Genomic DNA, 15,758 nt, shown 5'->3' on the forward strand with positions numbered 1-15,758 from the left:
ATCAGTTTTTTTTTTAAATTTTAAATGTATAGCTATAGAGAAAGTCATTACATTTTCTGTTTTCTCTATAATAATTTTTAGTAGTTAAAAAATAACTAATTCTTAGAAAAATGTATGTCCCCTTAGTAACATGTCTAATCTTCTATATTCATTACTCTACATTTATTAAAATGTTCTTGGTATACCTTATGACCCATTACTTAGTAAACTTTGTCCATTTCAGAAATACCCTGAAGAAAGCACAGATCATTGGAATCTGTTATGCATTCAGCCATGCTTTTGTATATTTTGCCTATGCAGTGGGGTTTCGATTTGGAGTCTATTTAATTCAAGCTGGACGAATGACCCCAGAGGGCATGTTCATGTAAGTTGTACAAAAATATAAACCCTGTAAATGAGTCATGTACTTAAATTGACCAGAAATGTGTCTAGTTTATAGCATTATGATTTGAATCATATATGTGGGGAAAGCATGCTGGGGAAACTTTTTAATGTTTCTCTGTTTTTTTATATATGTAAATGTAGACTAGCTGGTAAAATACTGATAGTGATATAATCTGAATTCAGTTCCTAACTAAATTGCTCCTGTTTCAGTTTATTAGAATTTGGGAATGTAGGGAGGGGTAAACTATGCCTTCTGGTCATCCATTCCTCTGGAATCTGTGAGGCTTCATGGAACTCTCAAAGTGGAGATGGTTTTATCAAATACTAGAGGCCCAGTGCATGAAATTCATGCACGGGTAGGGTCCCTAGGCCTGGCTGGTGATCAGGGCCAATCAGGTTCCCCGCCTCCCTCTGCCTCCTCCTTCCCTCGCTCCCTCAGCGCCCTGCCACCACCACTGGTCACCCGACATGTTCCACGCCACCCCCTGATGGTCAATGCACACCATAGCAAGCAATCAAACTCCCGTTCTCCCTGTCAAACTCCCAAAGGGACACTTTGTATATTAGCCTTTTATCTATATATATAAAACCGTAATATGCAAATAGGCGAAACTGTGGAACAACCGAACAACCAGTTGCTATGACATGCACTGACTACCAGGGGGTGCGTGTGGAACATGGTGGGCATTGGCCGTGGCGGGATGGTAGAGCAGGTGAGTGGGGGTGCCAGACCAAGGCAGGGCACCGGTTGCTGTCATCAGGGCAAGCCTCTCATGATTACTAAAAATTCTTTGCTCCCACATGCCACAGTCCCACCCAGCTTTCACACTCACTGCCAGCACCAGCCCCGCTTGCACCCACAGCTGGCACCAGAACCACTGCTCACACCTGCTGCTGGCTCCCAGTGCCAGTCCTGATCTCTCAGCGCCATCAGTGGTGCGAGCGGCGGCTGCTGCTGGCCCCGATCACCCCTGAGGGCTTCTCCATCTCCCCCTGCTCCTGAGAAGCAATTGGGGTGGCAGCCACTGCTTGCACCCACTGATGGTGCTGGCCCTGCTCGCACTTGCTGCTGGCACTGGCCCCAGTCGCTCTGCGCCGTCAGTGGGTACAAGCGGGGCTGGTGCCATCAGCATGTGAGAACAGTGGTGGTGGGAGCAGGGCTGCCGGCAGACAGGGGACCAGGGGCCATGGCAGCCGGGGCCGGGCGGTGGCGTGGAGGATGGGCCAAGACCCACCCCTGTGCCCACTGCAGCTTCGCGGCCCACAGTTCCTTTCAAGGTGCACGAATTCATGCACTGGGCCCTTAGTGTATATATCAGGCGTGGGCAAACTACGGCCCGCGGGCCGGATCCGGCCCATTTGAAATGAATAAAACTATTGAAAAAAAAAAGACCGTACCCTTTTATGTAATGATGTTTACTTTGAATTTATATTAGTTCACACAAACACTCCATCCATGCTTTTGTTCCGGCCCTCCAGTCCAGTTTAAGAACCCATTGTGGCCCTCGAGTCAAAAAGTTTGCCCACCCCTGGTATATATAGATGGCTGTAAATCAGTCTTCCTTCTGTCTCGTACAATCATTTCCCAGGTCTCTGCCAAGTTGCCTCTTTCTCACCATCCAGGCCTCTGCCCCTAAGTGCATTCTTCAGAGAGACTTATGCTGATGGCCCAACGTAGTCCCCTTGCCTCTCCTCATCATCATTCTCTATTCTATTACCATGTTTTATGTAAAACACTTACCACTATATAAAATTACCTTTTTTGTTCCTTATTTATTGACTGCATAGACTGTAAGCTCAGGGAGAGCAGAGCTTAACCTGTTTTGGTCACTAATGACCAAATGTTGCCCTAGAACCAAAAACAAAAGCTTGGCACATAGTAGGCACATAATAAATATTTATTGAATGAATGACTAAATCAAAAATAAAAGAGGAAAAATGGACTGCATAATTAAGCAGTCTAGTCATTCCTGTAAATGTGCTTCCAGAGTCAATGTTTTCACATTACTCCTGTTTTTCAGATTCTTCTATTTTTCTTCCCTTCTATATCCACACATCTAACACCAGGTACTTTGGTAGCAGGACTGGGTCTAAGTCAAAGACAACTATTTATATAAAAATAGAATATTTGTAATTGGGAGTCTACTTCTACATACTGAGATTTGTTTAGATTAAAACTAAGTAAAGAATGTTCTTAGTTAAAGGATGATACAACCTTGCCCTGGCTGATATGTTCAGTGGTTAGAGCATTGGCTGAGTGCCCCAGTTGCCAATTGATGTATCTCTATTGATACATCTTTGTCTCTGTTTCCCTCTCTCTCCTCTCCTCTCTCTTTCCCTCCCTCCCTCCCTCCCTCTCTCCTTCCCCCCCTCCTCCTCCCTAGGGCTCTCCCTCTCCCACTCCTGCCACTCTCTCTAAAAAAAAAAAAAAAATCAATGGGAAAAATATCCTTGGGTGAGGATTAACAAAAAAATACCACCTCAACATCATGCTGATCACTATCATGCCTGCAAGTGAAATCAGGCAGGATGTTTCTTGAAAAGGGCCTATGAAGATGCCAACCATTCTGTTCATATGGTAATCACGATAACAACAAACCTTACTCAAGTATCAAGGATTTTTCATGCATTATATGACTCGTCTTCTCAACTACCTTGTGAAATGTTATAATGCCCATTTTACAGACGGAGAAAATTAAGACTCAAGAAGGAAATTACCTAACTTGCCCAAAGTCACTTAATCAGCAAGTGGCAGAGCACAGACTTTAGTTCATGATTCAACATGGCAGAGGCTTTGCTTGGTAGACATTTTTTATTATTATCATCATTATGATTACTATTGTTACTAATTCTGTAGACAGTTTTGCATAGAATCTTTCTGTAAAATTATATTTTTAAAAACTTCTTGCTTAGTTTTCTGAACAATTTGAATATCTAGGACTGGACTGATTCTTAACATAATGGAACAAGTAACTTGTTTAATGTTATTTTATGACCCTAAAATAGAAGAGAATCAAAAGGCCCCAATACAAAAATTTCTTCTTCTTCTGGTGTACCACATTTCATGAATTACTTTCATTAAATTCATAAAAAGGTTAATTTCTGGAGACAAGCATTTTAGCTCTCAGAACATACATAGAATGTTAACATAAGAGTAATGGTTAATGAACACTATCACATTGGTATTTCCCAGTGTCCTGAGGAAAGAAACAGGGGGCTATCTGAGCTAAGGCAACTAATATCACATTTTGAGTTTCAGACAACCAGTCTACAGACAAAGTAAGGATACCCATACTTTTATAGTATGGGCAAAGGAGAGAGTCTCTGGGAAATATGGGTACATGGCTATGCAAAAAAATGTGCACAGATGAGGTTTGTCTTCAACATCAAAGTCTCCAATCTTCTTAGAAACCCAATGTAGCCCCCAACTACCATGAATAAGTCACAAGTGTCTCGTTAGATACACTAAATTACACCTGGCCTATTAGACTGTGCCTTCCAGAATCTAGGGTGATAGACAGCTTTCTATCTAATCAACTAACTGAATGGAAGAGATAACAAAGAAACCCCCTCCTACGAGAATCCTCCTTAAGTAAAAAGAACTTTGTGTCATTCTCTAAATCAACAGTGTCCTAACTCACCAATCATGGAGCTGATTAAAATGCAGTCATCTGAAGCTCCCCACACAAATCTAACCCAGATATCTGTAGATCTGGTATAGGGCCAGGAATCTACATTTTACCAAATATTCCAGATTATTCTGAGGCACAGAATCTGAGGATCACACTTTCTTTAAGAAATAGGGGTATGGGACCCTAGCCAGTTTGGCTCAGTAGATAGAGTGTCAGCCTGTGGACTGAAGGGTCCCTGGTTCAATTCCAGTCAAGGACATATGCCTTGGTTGTGGGCCCGATCCCCAGTGGGGCATGCAGGAGGCAGCTGATCAATGATTCTCTCTCATCATTGATGTTTCTATCTCTCTCTCCCTATCCCATCCTCTCTGAAATCAATAAAAATATATTTTAAAAACATTTTTTTAAAGAAAGAAATAGGCCCTAACCAGTTTGGCTCAGTGGATAGAGCGTCGGCCTGCAGACTGAAGGGTCCCAGGTTCAATTTCAGTCAAGGGCATGTACCTTGGTTGTGGGCACATCCCCAGTAGGGGGTATGCAGGAGGCAACTGATTGATGTTTCTCTCTCATCGGTGTTTCTAACTCTCTATCCCTCTCCCTTCCTCTCTGTAAAATATCAATTATATATTAAAAAAAATAAGTTATAGGATAGAGCACCAAAAAAAAAAATGAAAAAAAGAAAGAAAGAAAGAAAGAAATAGGGGTACGGGGACTGAATCCCAGCCTGCTCTCCATAGTTGCTTAAAACCTTAGGGTTTTCTTTTGGACACTACCAGAAACCTCCTAGAATTATATAAAAATTTGGGAAGTCATATTCTAGTTTATTGTTAAATATAAAGATGTGTTATTCACCCTATAAAATGAGAATGTATTTTCATGATTTATAGCTTTAAGGATGGATAAGTTGTCTCTCTTTCAGAAATAATAGTGTGCCTTAAAGGGAGATGCATAAAGGGAGTTTTAACAGCAGAATCCCTTGATGTGCTCATAATATGTTTATCAGCATGGCTAATATCAGCCTTAACTTTTTCCTCCAAAAAAAAAAAAAAAAAAGGTGGGGCAACATACATTTTCTATGGTAGAAGCTCTCTTTACCTCTGTTGTTATAGAAGTTTCTCTCAGACGAGCATTTTTTAAAAGGTGATTCCATTTTCACTCTGCTGCCTTGCAACAAATGCACAGGCATTTAGACAATGTCTTGTTTAGGTTCTCATACACATATATGTTAGGTAAAACTCTCCCCTCTGCCTCTGTTAGCCCAGGTAACACTTTTGACTCACTTCCTTATAATTGTGCACACTTTGAAAAATACAAAATAATTTTCTCCTCTCTGATTTTTAGTTTCTAACTGACTTGCCCTTTGCAATATAGGTTAGAAACCATTATTGCCTAGCAGAGGTTTCTGTAACTCTTCATACCCCCACTACTGAGCTTTCCTCTCTGTTTCTCCTTTGCTATACGTATTAGCAGGAAGCTAAGTAGAGCACATGGCTAAGAAAGAATCAAGGCCAAGACAGCCTTCAGTATAGTAAGAATAAAAGCCACAGCTTTGAAAACTGCCTGAGAGACAGAGCCAGGCCGCTTTTGTATTGTGGCCTCGTCCTCCAAAAATCCAAGTGCAGTTCCTGACAGGAAATCATATAAGACTTTGAATAGTCAAAGTCTTTACTGACCCAAACAGGCAGGTTTTCAATAAATATTGATAGTTGGTTGATAGCTTGAAATAATAAGGGGTAAAGATGCAAAGGAGGCCTTCACCACCATCTTTGCTCTGCTAGGCTGGGAAGCCCTGGAAGAACTGTGAGTTATCATTGCAATCAGGAAAGCAACCTTAGTTAGCTAAAACCAGGAGAACAGGAAAGCCTTCTTTTAGTGTTCACTGCAATGGCAGCCACCCAACTCCTGCCCTCCCCAGAGATTATCCAGAGGAGAGGAGGACAAGATAAGAAGTCTAAATAGAGGGATCAATGACTGAAGGGATATAAAGGAGACAAATCAAGGGAGATTTGATATTTAGGGCCTTCTGAAGATGCTAATATGGGAAACGAGTGATAACAAACTCCAACAAGCAGACATTTAGAGTTCAGGCCAGCTTTCCATTCCAAACAGCACCATGTAAGGGAAAACAATGGACAAGGAAGTTCAAGTTCCAGTCCTACAGTTTCACAGTTATGTGACCCTAGGCAAATGGCTCCATTTCTTTAGGCTAGAGTCTCTTCATTTGTTAAAAAGTTATATGAGTTCCTGCCCTCCTTATCTCCTAGGTGATCAGATGGCATCACTTATATGAAAACATTCACTAGTTAGGACCTTTGATCTGTGTCTCTTATCTGGAAGAGAAACTTTTAAGATTACCTGAACTTCAAAGGTTATTGTGGTGTACAAAGCACGGGACAATAACCAGGTGGTAGAAAATTACAAGAAAGATCATTATTGGGCCTTCAGCATTAGTGGTGTTGTCTGGGTCAAAAGGTGATATTCCTGTGCCTGCTTTTTCCTTTACTTTTAGAGCTCCATTGTTTGAAATGAACCTAACTAGATTCAAATGCTTTGTCTTTTGATAGAGTTTTTACTGCAATTGCATATGGAGCTATGGCCATTGGAGAAACACTTGCTTTGGCACCTGAATATTCGAGAGCCAAATCCGGGGCTGCACATCTGTTTGCTTTATTGGAAAAGAAACCAACTATAGAAAGCTATAGTCAAGAAGGGAAAAAACCAGTAAGCACAACTGTGATTTTAAATGTCCACTTATTGTTCATTGTCCATATTAAGCTAATCTCTAGACTGGACTGTGTCTGGGTAGTGAAGCTGAAGGAAACCTCGGCTTTTAAGCAACTTTGTGAAGTCCAGTAGTGAAGACAACAAGAAGCACAGATGTAAAAATCTAAACAAAAGTAACAGAAACCAGTGTGCGGTCAGCAGGTCCACAGAGAGGAATATGATGTTTAAAATTAAAGTAGTGTGGAAACATGTTCAGTTTTCAGAAGGTGCTAAGTCAATGTGCTATAATGTGTTACAACTTTTCTAAACACTGCCAACTTTCTTCACAGGACATATGTGAAGGGAATATAGAGTTCCGGGAAGTCTCTTTCTTCTATCCATGTCGCCCAGATGTTCTCATCCTCCGTGGCTTATCCCTCAGTATTGAGAAAGGGAAGACAGTAGCATTTGTTGGGAGCAGTGGCTGTGGGAAAAGCACTTCTGTCCAACTTCTGCAGAGATTTTATGATCCCATGAGAGGACAAATAGTAAGACTTAATTTAAATACAACTTATCTGGGGATTAATGGTGCTATTCTTAAACATTCTCTTGGGCTTAAGTATCATCACTGGTTTGGGTAGGGCAAACAGTACAGTAGTTAAAAGAAAAAAAAACTATCCCTTAACTAAAAGGACAAGCAAACCAATAATAGGAATGATGGATAGGACTTTGATGCTAAGTGTAAAGACCCAAAGATTCTTCAGCCATTATGGCGGTAGAAATTTTCATCTTATACGCCATGGAATTCTTTTAAAATACAGGTGTTAGAGGACCTAATATCCATGCCCGGGCTCTTTATTCGGTTCTGGTTTAAGACAGAGATAATAGTTTCCTCTGCCTCCCTGGCTCAGGCGTTTTGCTGTTCCCACTGACCATCTTCAACCCTTCAACCTCCAATTCCCAAAACTTTGTGCATGATTAGGGCTAATCTGAATCAGATCTATTAAATCCTGCAATCTGATCTAAAAAAAAAAAAAAAAAATGCAACCTCTCCCTCCTTTGAACTCCAAAGACTGTTTTTCTCACCTGGGACTTTTCTTCCTCACAGTATATTCACGTTTTCACTAATCCTCTCCCCGCAACCACCACCACATTACACACATACACAAACACAACCTCCTGTTCTGCCTCTTTCTTCTCACAACAAAGCATAAGCCTCTAAAAGTCAGACTTCTATCAGTCCTTATTAGTCCTTATTCTCTTGCAATTTACAGTCTTTTCCCCACCACAGATTCTCAATGACTGTTTGCAAAATTGAATGGTCTAAAATGGCTCCCTTTTTACCAATAATAAGTCCACAATGAGTACTAGTATTAGGTACCACTCATCTGTCTGCACATAGCACATGACACGCCCTCCTTTAAAACCCCCAATGGTTTCCCATCACAGTTAGAGTAACCCATAGTCCATAGCATCAATCAAGGTCCTTCATGATCTGGCACCTGACTGTCTCTCCAAACTCCTTCCCTATTACCCCCCCTCCCCCCGCAGCCCCCGCCCCAGCTCATCATTGTACACTGAGTGTCTATGTTCTTTAAACTTACTTATGGGTCTTTGATCTTCCATGTTAGAATGTTTTTACTCTTCTGTGCTGGCTCCTTCTCATCATTCATGTCTCATTATAAATGCTACTTTTAGGTAGGGCTTTTACATAACCCCATAGAAAATAATGCATCCACCCACACTCATCCCACATCCCCAGTCATTCTCTCTCCCATTATCCCTTCTTTATGACACTTTCTTTTTCTGGTTTGAGTTGTTTTAGTGTGTTTATTGCCTGCCTCTCTCCACCAGAATATAAGGTGCAGGAGGGCAAGAGCTTTGTCTTACTTACCACTATTTCCCTGTGCCTAAAGAGCCCCTCACAGAGTAGGTTGATTGATGTTATATGGACATATAAACAAACATGGCTGTGTGCAAAATGACATGTTTCTACCTGTGGGCTACTATATCAGTCATACTCTCCTTCTGGGCCTCAATAAAGTGGGGTCCTGTTACGGTGGAGGTTGGTCATTTTCCACATGACTTTAGTACAGAGCAGCAGGCTCTACTCTAGACTCTGGGTAGGTCTCTAGAATATATGGCCATACCTAGAAATGTCAAGTAAGTTTAGGAGTTGGCATTTTAGTCATTTACTCGCTGTCCGCTTGTATAAGACATATGATTTATGAGCTTTCCTTGGGTAACATTATACTACTAAATAGCTTGAATGCCTAACCTTCTTGTTATGATTTGTGTGTTTGAATACAGTGAACTGTAACATGATACAGTGTTGGATCTTCACATACCATTCTCCATTCTGGTTTTGGCAGCTATTTGATGGTGTGGATGCAAAGGAATTGAACATACAATGGCTTCGTTCCCAAATAGCAATCGTTTCTCAAGAGCCTGTGCTCTTCAACTGTAGCATTGCTGAGAACATCGCCTATGGTGATAACAGCCGTGTTGTGCCATTAGATGAGATAAAAGAAGTAGCAAGTGCAGCAAATATCCATTCTTTTATTGAGGGTCTCCCTGAGGTAAGAAAATATCTGAAATCTTGAACTTCAAAGCTGCCAAATTAGCCTTAGTAGTTCAGTGAGGTTAAATGGTTATTTTACGTGCTCCTTGTGTTATACAATGTATTTATTACCAGCATCTAATGTAAAGTTATATGTAAAAGCAAAGTTTGAAATTTTTATGTGACTGTTTTTCCAAGACCAAACTATTTTAATATTCACTGAATTAATATGTATTATTATTCTTCCTCACAGCAACTAGAGGGATCCTTTTAAAACATTAGTTTTTATGTTGAAAACAATCCTGGTTGAAAGCTTCTTAATGGTATCCCATAGCACTTACAATAAAGTCCAAATTCTTCATGTGACTGTTGAGGCTTTCTGTGACCTGGCCTCTCCAGCTCCTTCCTCACCATGTGCTGGCTCTGCTCTAACCACACTGGCCTCTTTTCTGTCTCATGAACACGTCAAGTTCTTTCCTACCTCAGGACATTTGCACTTGTTTTTTCTTCAGCTGGGACCTCCCTTCCTCTGGCTCTCTGCAGAACCAGCTGCTTAACTTTCAAGCTCTTTCAAATGTCACCTTTGTAGACACCTTCCTGGACACCTTATATAACCTTTGGGGATCCAGGAGGGTGAATACCAGGGAGTTGATTTGAAGCATGCTAAGGGTAATACACCTGTGGTGTATGCCATGCAGATGACCTGTAGGCATTTGGAAATATCAACCTGGAGCATGGGAGTTGAGTTGCAACACCACCTTGATCTTAAGGCTCCTATGAGAAATAGACCAGGTGTAGATGCCCCATAGTCCCCACAATAATATACAGTGTCAGCTCAGCGAAGCCACATCATGGCTTCTTGAATAGGACTTTGACCACTGGAACCACCCTGCAATTCCACCCCAGGGCCCCCGGGGACTTTCCAGAATGCAACTGATTTAGGATTAGATCTTTTTTATGTTCCCACCAGGACCCAAGTAGCTTTAAGCCCCAGGTCCGTATTAAGAAGCCATTGCCCCTTCATCTCATAAAACAGGTGATTTCAGGGCATTCACCATCTCAGTGTTTGACAGAGAATTGATTTGTGTTTTCGGTTTAAACAGGAAAGAATGGAACTCTATGATTCTTCATTAAAGAACAAAACCGTCAGTTTAAGTTTCTGAAAATGTTTTTGGATATCTACCTTTATATCTACATTTATAATCTGTTCTGCCTATGATAGGCAAAAGCATCTGAATTTGATTTTCATCCAATTCATTCTTGAGACTTACATTTTCCTATAATCCAGAGAAGGCCAAGAATGCAAAGTGATTTCTAAGCTAGTCTTGTACCTTCCTCAGCTACATGGAAAAATCCATGTACAATTTAAGTGAGACTAGTTAAAAGGGCTACAACCCCATTATCATTCCCCAGTCTCTGTTTTTGGTTTGAGGTTAGATCTCTCATTTAGGTGGGGATTTTGAAGTGCGTGGAAATTAATGACACCGTTTTTTCAGATTACCCTACCCTATAATTCCAAATTTTACAAAATACATTTCAGGAGGAAGGGGTCCAGCCTGCTGGCACTCCCAGATAACATCTCAGAGGAGATCGTCGAAGTCTGTGTTCTTTGTACAGCATTTCACTTCAGAAAAACACTTTCACTGAGCTTTAGCAATTCAGACATCCATTGTTTGATATAAAGAAAGCAACTGTGCATTTTAAATTAAAAAAATGAGTTTTGAATGAAGTAGACACATTTGTCATAAGGCTGTGACATAGGCTCTCTCAATACCAGCTTTGCCCCAGTCAGATGTGAATGGAAAGGCAATTGATTGAAGCATCGCCATGGTACCAAGACAAAATGAACAGCATATAATCACAGGTTGCATCTTCTCTGTGGTGCAACTACAGGATCCACCTTTAGAAGGCTGTACACTTGGACTTGCCTTCCAGTAGAACAGATCCATCCTCCCATTGAGTACCATAGGCGTGCATTTGTTAGATAAATGGCAACCACTACTAGAAAGCAGTGTGAAACCCTGGAGGGAAGAAGAACCAAAAGGACAATCTAGAAAGCAAGCAGGAGGCTGCTTTCACCAACTGAACTGACCACTCGTGACTTAGCAGACTCCAAAGGCTGCAGGATATGAGAAATTCCCTTTGCCCATCTATAGAGGGAAACACTAGAGAAGGGTAATTCATTAGTAAGTGGGAGAGCTGTGGAAACACTGTGAAGTGCTAAATGTCACTATCAACATGCCAACCTAACTTATTGCCAGGCAGCACCCTGACACTGAGTACAGCACCCTGGCATCTGAAGAGATATATATGCCTGTAGAGATTTAACAAGAGCTAAAATGAAGGGACCCAATAATTTCCTTGTGTTTAGATACTTTAAATCAGGGGTCCTCAAACTACGGCCCGCGGGCCACATGCAAATACAAATATTGTATTTGTTCCCGTTTTGTTTTTTTACTTCAAAATAAGATATGTGCAGTGTGCATAGGAATTTGTTCATAGTTTTTTTTTTAAACTATAGTCCGGCCTCCAACGGTCTGAGGGACAGTGAACTGGCCCCATGTTTAAAAAGTTTGAGGACCCCTGCTTTAAATCATGTTGACCTGAAAATAGAAGGTAATGTAACTTAATGGAAAAAGATTTGTGTGTGCTTGGAACTTTTTTTTGCCAATTGTTTTTTCTCTTATGCTTTAATTCAAACAATTCCTTTGTAGGAGCATAATGGCAAAGGTCTGTTGCCTGTGACTAGATTTGATATGTAAATGAAATGGTAGTGTTTATTGCTGGTTTAGCATTCATTTGCAACAAAGCACAAGAATATATTTCAGTACTTGTTGGGACACAAATTTTACAGAGTAGCAAAATTTGAAATATTTAGATGGTTCTCACCCACAGTTGCCATGCTAATTTAAATAACCAAGCCTTACTTTCTTAATTGCATGTTCCTGTAATAGAAATACAACACACAAGTTGGACTGAAAGGAACACAGCTTTCTGGCGGCCAAAAACAAAGACTAGCTATTGCAAGGGCTCTTCTCCGAAAGCCAAAAATTTTATTGTTGGATGAGGCCACTTCATCCCTTGACAATGAGAATGAAAAGGTAACATCCTCTTTATTCATCTCAGAATATAATATCACATATGAGAGTGAAAAATCATGGGAAAAAATAAAGGTCAGGTTAGAGAAAGAAAGGCCTGGAGATAATTGTAGTCATAGGGTCACCAGTTCTAATTATGGTTAGAGGCTGGTGAAGAGATGGGGGGAGTGGGAGGGAGTTGGGACACAGGGCAGGCATCTCATGTTCTAGAAAGGTGTTCTCTCTTGAATTTGTCTCATTATCAAAAAGAGGGTCCCGATACTTGAAATGTTTCTCCATTCAAAGAAAAAGCACAAGAAAATTAACTCTTCTATTTTGTTATTAGTCCCATAAAGCCAAACAAATTAATAAGGCAATCTACCTGTGTAACAGTGCTCTACACTGCAGTGTGCAAGCCTGCTAGTTACTCCACCTTCTATAATTAGCTTAGTTTGGGAAGGAAACAAGGAAGCAAACACATGTGACAGACCCATACTGCGAACTCCTTCAGATGTTTAATTTTGCTATGTACTTGTCCCCTAGTAGTTTCTTACACCTACTAGGCACTTATTTGTTAAATGAACATTGGTCAAATAAGAGATAATCATTAATACAGGGTAAGGCAAAAGTAGGCTTACCGTTGTTCATATGGAAAATAATACAAGAATAAACTGTGTTTCCCATACTCACACCTGTAAACCTATGTTTGTCCTACCTTGTATTTATTGAGTACTCATTATTATATGCTGTCATCTCAAGCCTCATAGCAATTCAATGAATTAGATTATTTTATCATCATACTCATTTTACAGATTAGAATACTGAGGCTTAGAAAAGTTAAGTGACTTCCCTAAATTCTAATAGAGGCTGCCTGATCTAAGAACTCATGTGGTTAACCCCACTCAAATGCTGTTTGTAGATTATTATCATTCTTGATTTCCAAGGAGACCATGTGTGATGAAAGAAAAACTTTTTTTATCAGATATCTAGGCTGTGATCTTGGATTCATCAGTTACTGGCAGTGTGACCTTGGTCAAGTGACCAGGGCTTTTCAAATCTCAGTTTACTCATCAGAAAAGTAAAAATACCCCCACCTTACAGGCTTATTGCAAAGATTTAAATAAGCTATCCATCATTTGAACATTTTATATATTCAACAAATATTGCTTTTTACCCTCCAGTCTCATTTCCTTTACACAGCCTTATAACCTCTTTGCAGCTAAGATGCTGTTTTAGTCAGGAAAGTTTTACAGATAAATTTGACCCCCCAAAAAAAATATATATACTATGAGAAGAAAGTAAATTAGATAATTCTACTTCCATAGAAATACACTTTCTGACTTTGAATTTGGACCACTTACTTTTATATACAGATAACCATTTCATTTTTATTTATTGTCACAAAACCTTGTCCAATTAAGTCTTAAAATGTCCATAATTGTTTTTTCTAGATTTCTATTGAGTAGGGTGACTATTTATCAAAGTGGGGCAACTTCCTTGGGAATAAGCAAATAAACCAAGAATGTTATTAGATTTCCTTAATTGGTTTGATTTGGGCGAGTTTGCTAGCATCTAATCTGAGCTGGTGATCACAAGTCCTTCTCTCTTCCAGGTGGTTCAGCAGGCCCTTGATCAGGCCAGTAAGGGGAGGACGTGCCTAGTGGTGGCTCACAGACTCTCCACAATACAGAATGCAGATCTGATAGTGGTTCTGCACAATGGAAAAGTAAAGGAGTGGGGAACTCATCAAGAGCTCCTGAGAAACCAAGACATATATTTTAAATTAGTAAATGCACAGTCGGTGCAGTGATGCTACTGGAGTTAGCACATGTTTTGATCTTTGTGTAATGCAAAGAGAGAGTACTTAGTAATCACGTGGCATGCTTTGATCTCTTTGACTGTATATATCATACCTAGAATCATGCTCTTCAAGTACAGACATGTTCTGTTTACATACCATCTTCCCTTCAGGTTTGTAAAAGCAAACAAGAATGTTCTAAACCCGTCTGAGTGAGACAGTGCCTGTATGCTTCACTTGATAAAAATGCTCTAGCATCCCTGCTTGCAAAGCAGCTTCTGCAAAGCAAATCTATTTCCCATTGACTTCTGCATAAAACCGGGAATATGTTCCAAGAGGGAAAACTTACCCAGTTAACTAAGCTGAAAGATTTTAGCAAAGAAAGTGTAAGATGTAGTTGGGCCTGTGGCATTACAGGAAAAAATGACTTTAATTTGGAATGTTCAGCATTTTGTAACACATATTAGAATACTTTGAACTAATCCTTTTCTTCAGATCTTAGAAATTCTCTCATAATATCTCAGTGTTTCTCTCTTAATGAATGTCCACTGTTTCCAAAAAGTATTTCCCTTTGTTAGGGGGATAGGAGGATTGCAATGTAAAATTTCTGACAAATTAGGTAGCTATTTCCACTTCATCAGTAAGTGAAAGGCCTCACATGATCCACCCTGAATATTCCATTATCCTGAGCTTTGGGTTTGGCAGAATAAGTCACAAGCCTACCAGTGTATTAACACTTATTTACTTAAAATGAGAGCTACTTTTATTATGGGTGAACGATTAAAAATGCCTTTATTATTACTGAATCAAGTAAATTTGTTTAAATTTTATACATACCTTATTTTATGTATATATGATTTAAAAGTTCTGTATAAATAACAATATTGGTCATCCGAGTCGTGTTTTCCATTTACCTAAATATATAATTTCATCTAGTGACTTTATTTCTATTCTTAATTCTATTTCTTTTCATTTATAGTAACACTGCAGCCAGCCTCTCTAGAGTGCACTCTGTCAGTCATCCACAATCTTGTGGAGAAAATTAAAATGATGTATGTATCATGCCACTTTTTTTTTTGTGGGGTTAATACATAAATATTTTTCTTTTTTTATTGCTTAAAGTATTACAAAGGGTATTACATATGTGTCCTTTTTTCCCCCCTGCCCTTGACAGTCCCCTGGCCTCCCCTACCCCCCAGTGTCTTATGTCCATTGGTTATGCTTATATGCATGCATACAAGTCCTTCGGTTGATCTCTTACCCGCCTCCCTCCCCGGCCTTCCCGCTGCAGTTTGACAATCTGTTTGAGGCAGCTCTGCCTCTGTATCTATTATCGTTCAAAAGTTTATAATGGTCTCTATTATCCATGAATGAGTGAGATCATGTGGTATTTTTCCTTCATTGACTGTATGCCACTTTTTAAAATGCAAAACAAAGATAGGGTTGGGAGTTTGAGAACCAGATGTAGTGTTCAGAGGCATCGGCACTGAAAGCCTTATGGCCACTGTGCTATACATGGTGGTTTCTCTTCCCAGAGAGGGTGAAAGTGCTGTTCGATATGATGTGCAGAAAGCCTCCGCAGGGGAACTGGGCTCCGGGTTCTA

The 15,758-nt window shown here is 40.1% G+C and overlaps 1 protein-coding gene across 1 annotated transcript in view; it reads left to right on the plus strand.

The window, feature by feature from the left end:
• Positions 1-14,166, plus strand: part of ABCB5 (ATP binding cassette subfamily B member 5) — an 83,486-nt gene extending 69,320 nt beyond the window's left edge. The window contains exons 22-27 of the mRNA XM_059712509.1: positions 224-364; positions 6,581-6,737; positions 7,070-7,267; positions 9,092-9,298; positions 12,234-12,380; positions 13,969-14,166. Coding sequence (XP_059568492.1) covers positions 224-364; positions 6,581-6,737; positions 7,070-7,267; positions 9,092-9,298; positions 12,234-12,380; positions 13,969-14,166 — 1,048 coding nt within the window. The remainder of the gene's footprint in view (positions 1-223; positions 365-6,580; positions 6,738-7,069; positions 7,268-9,091; positions 9,299-12,233; positions 12,381-13,968) is intronic.
• The last annotated feature ends 1,592 nt before the right edge of the window (positions 14,167-15,758 follow it).

This window comes from Myotis daubentonii, chromosome 10, assembly GCF_963259705.1.
Source record: "Myotis daubentonii chromosome 10, mMyoDau2.1, whole genome shotgun sequence".
Classification (NCBI taxonomy): Eukaryota; Metazoa; Chordata; class Mammalia; order Chiroptera; family Vespertilionidae; genus Myotis; species Myotis daubentonii.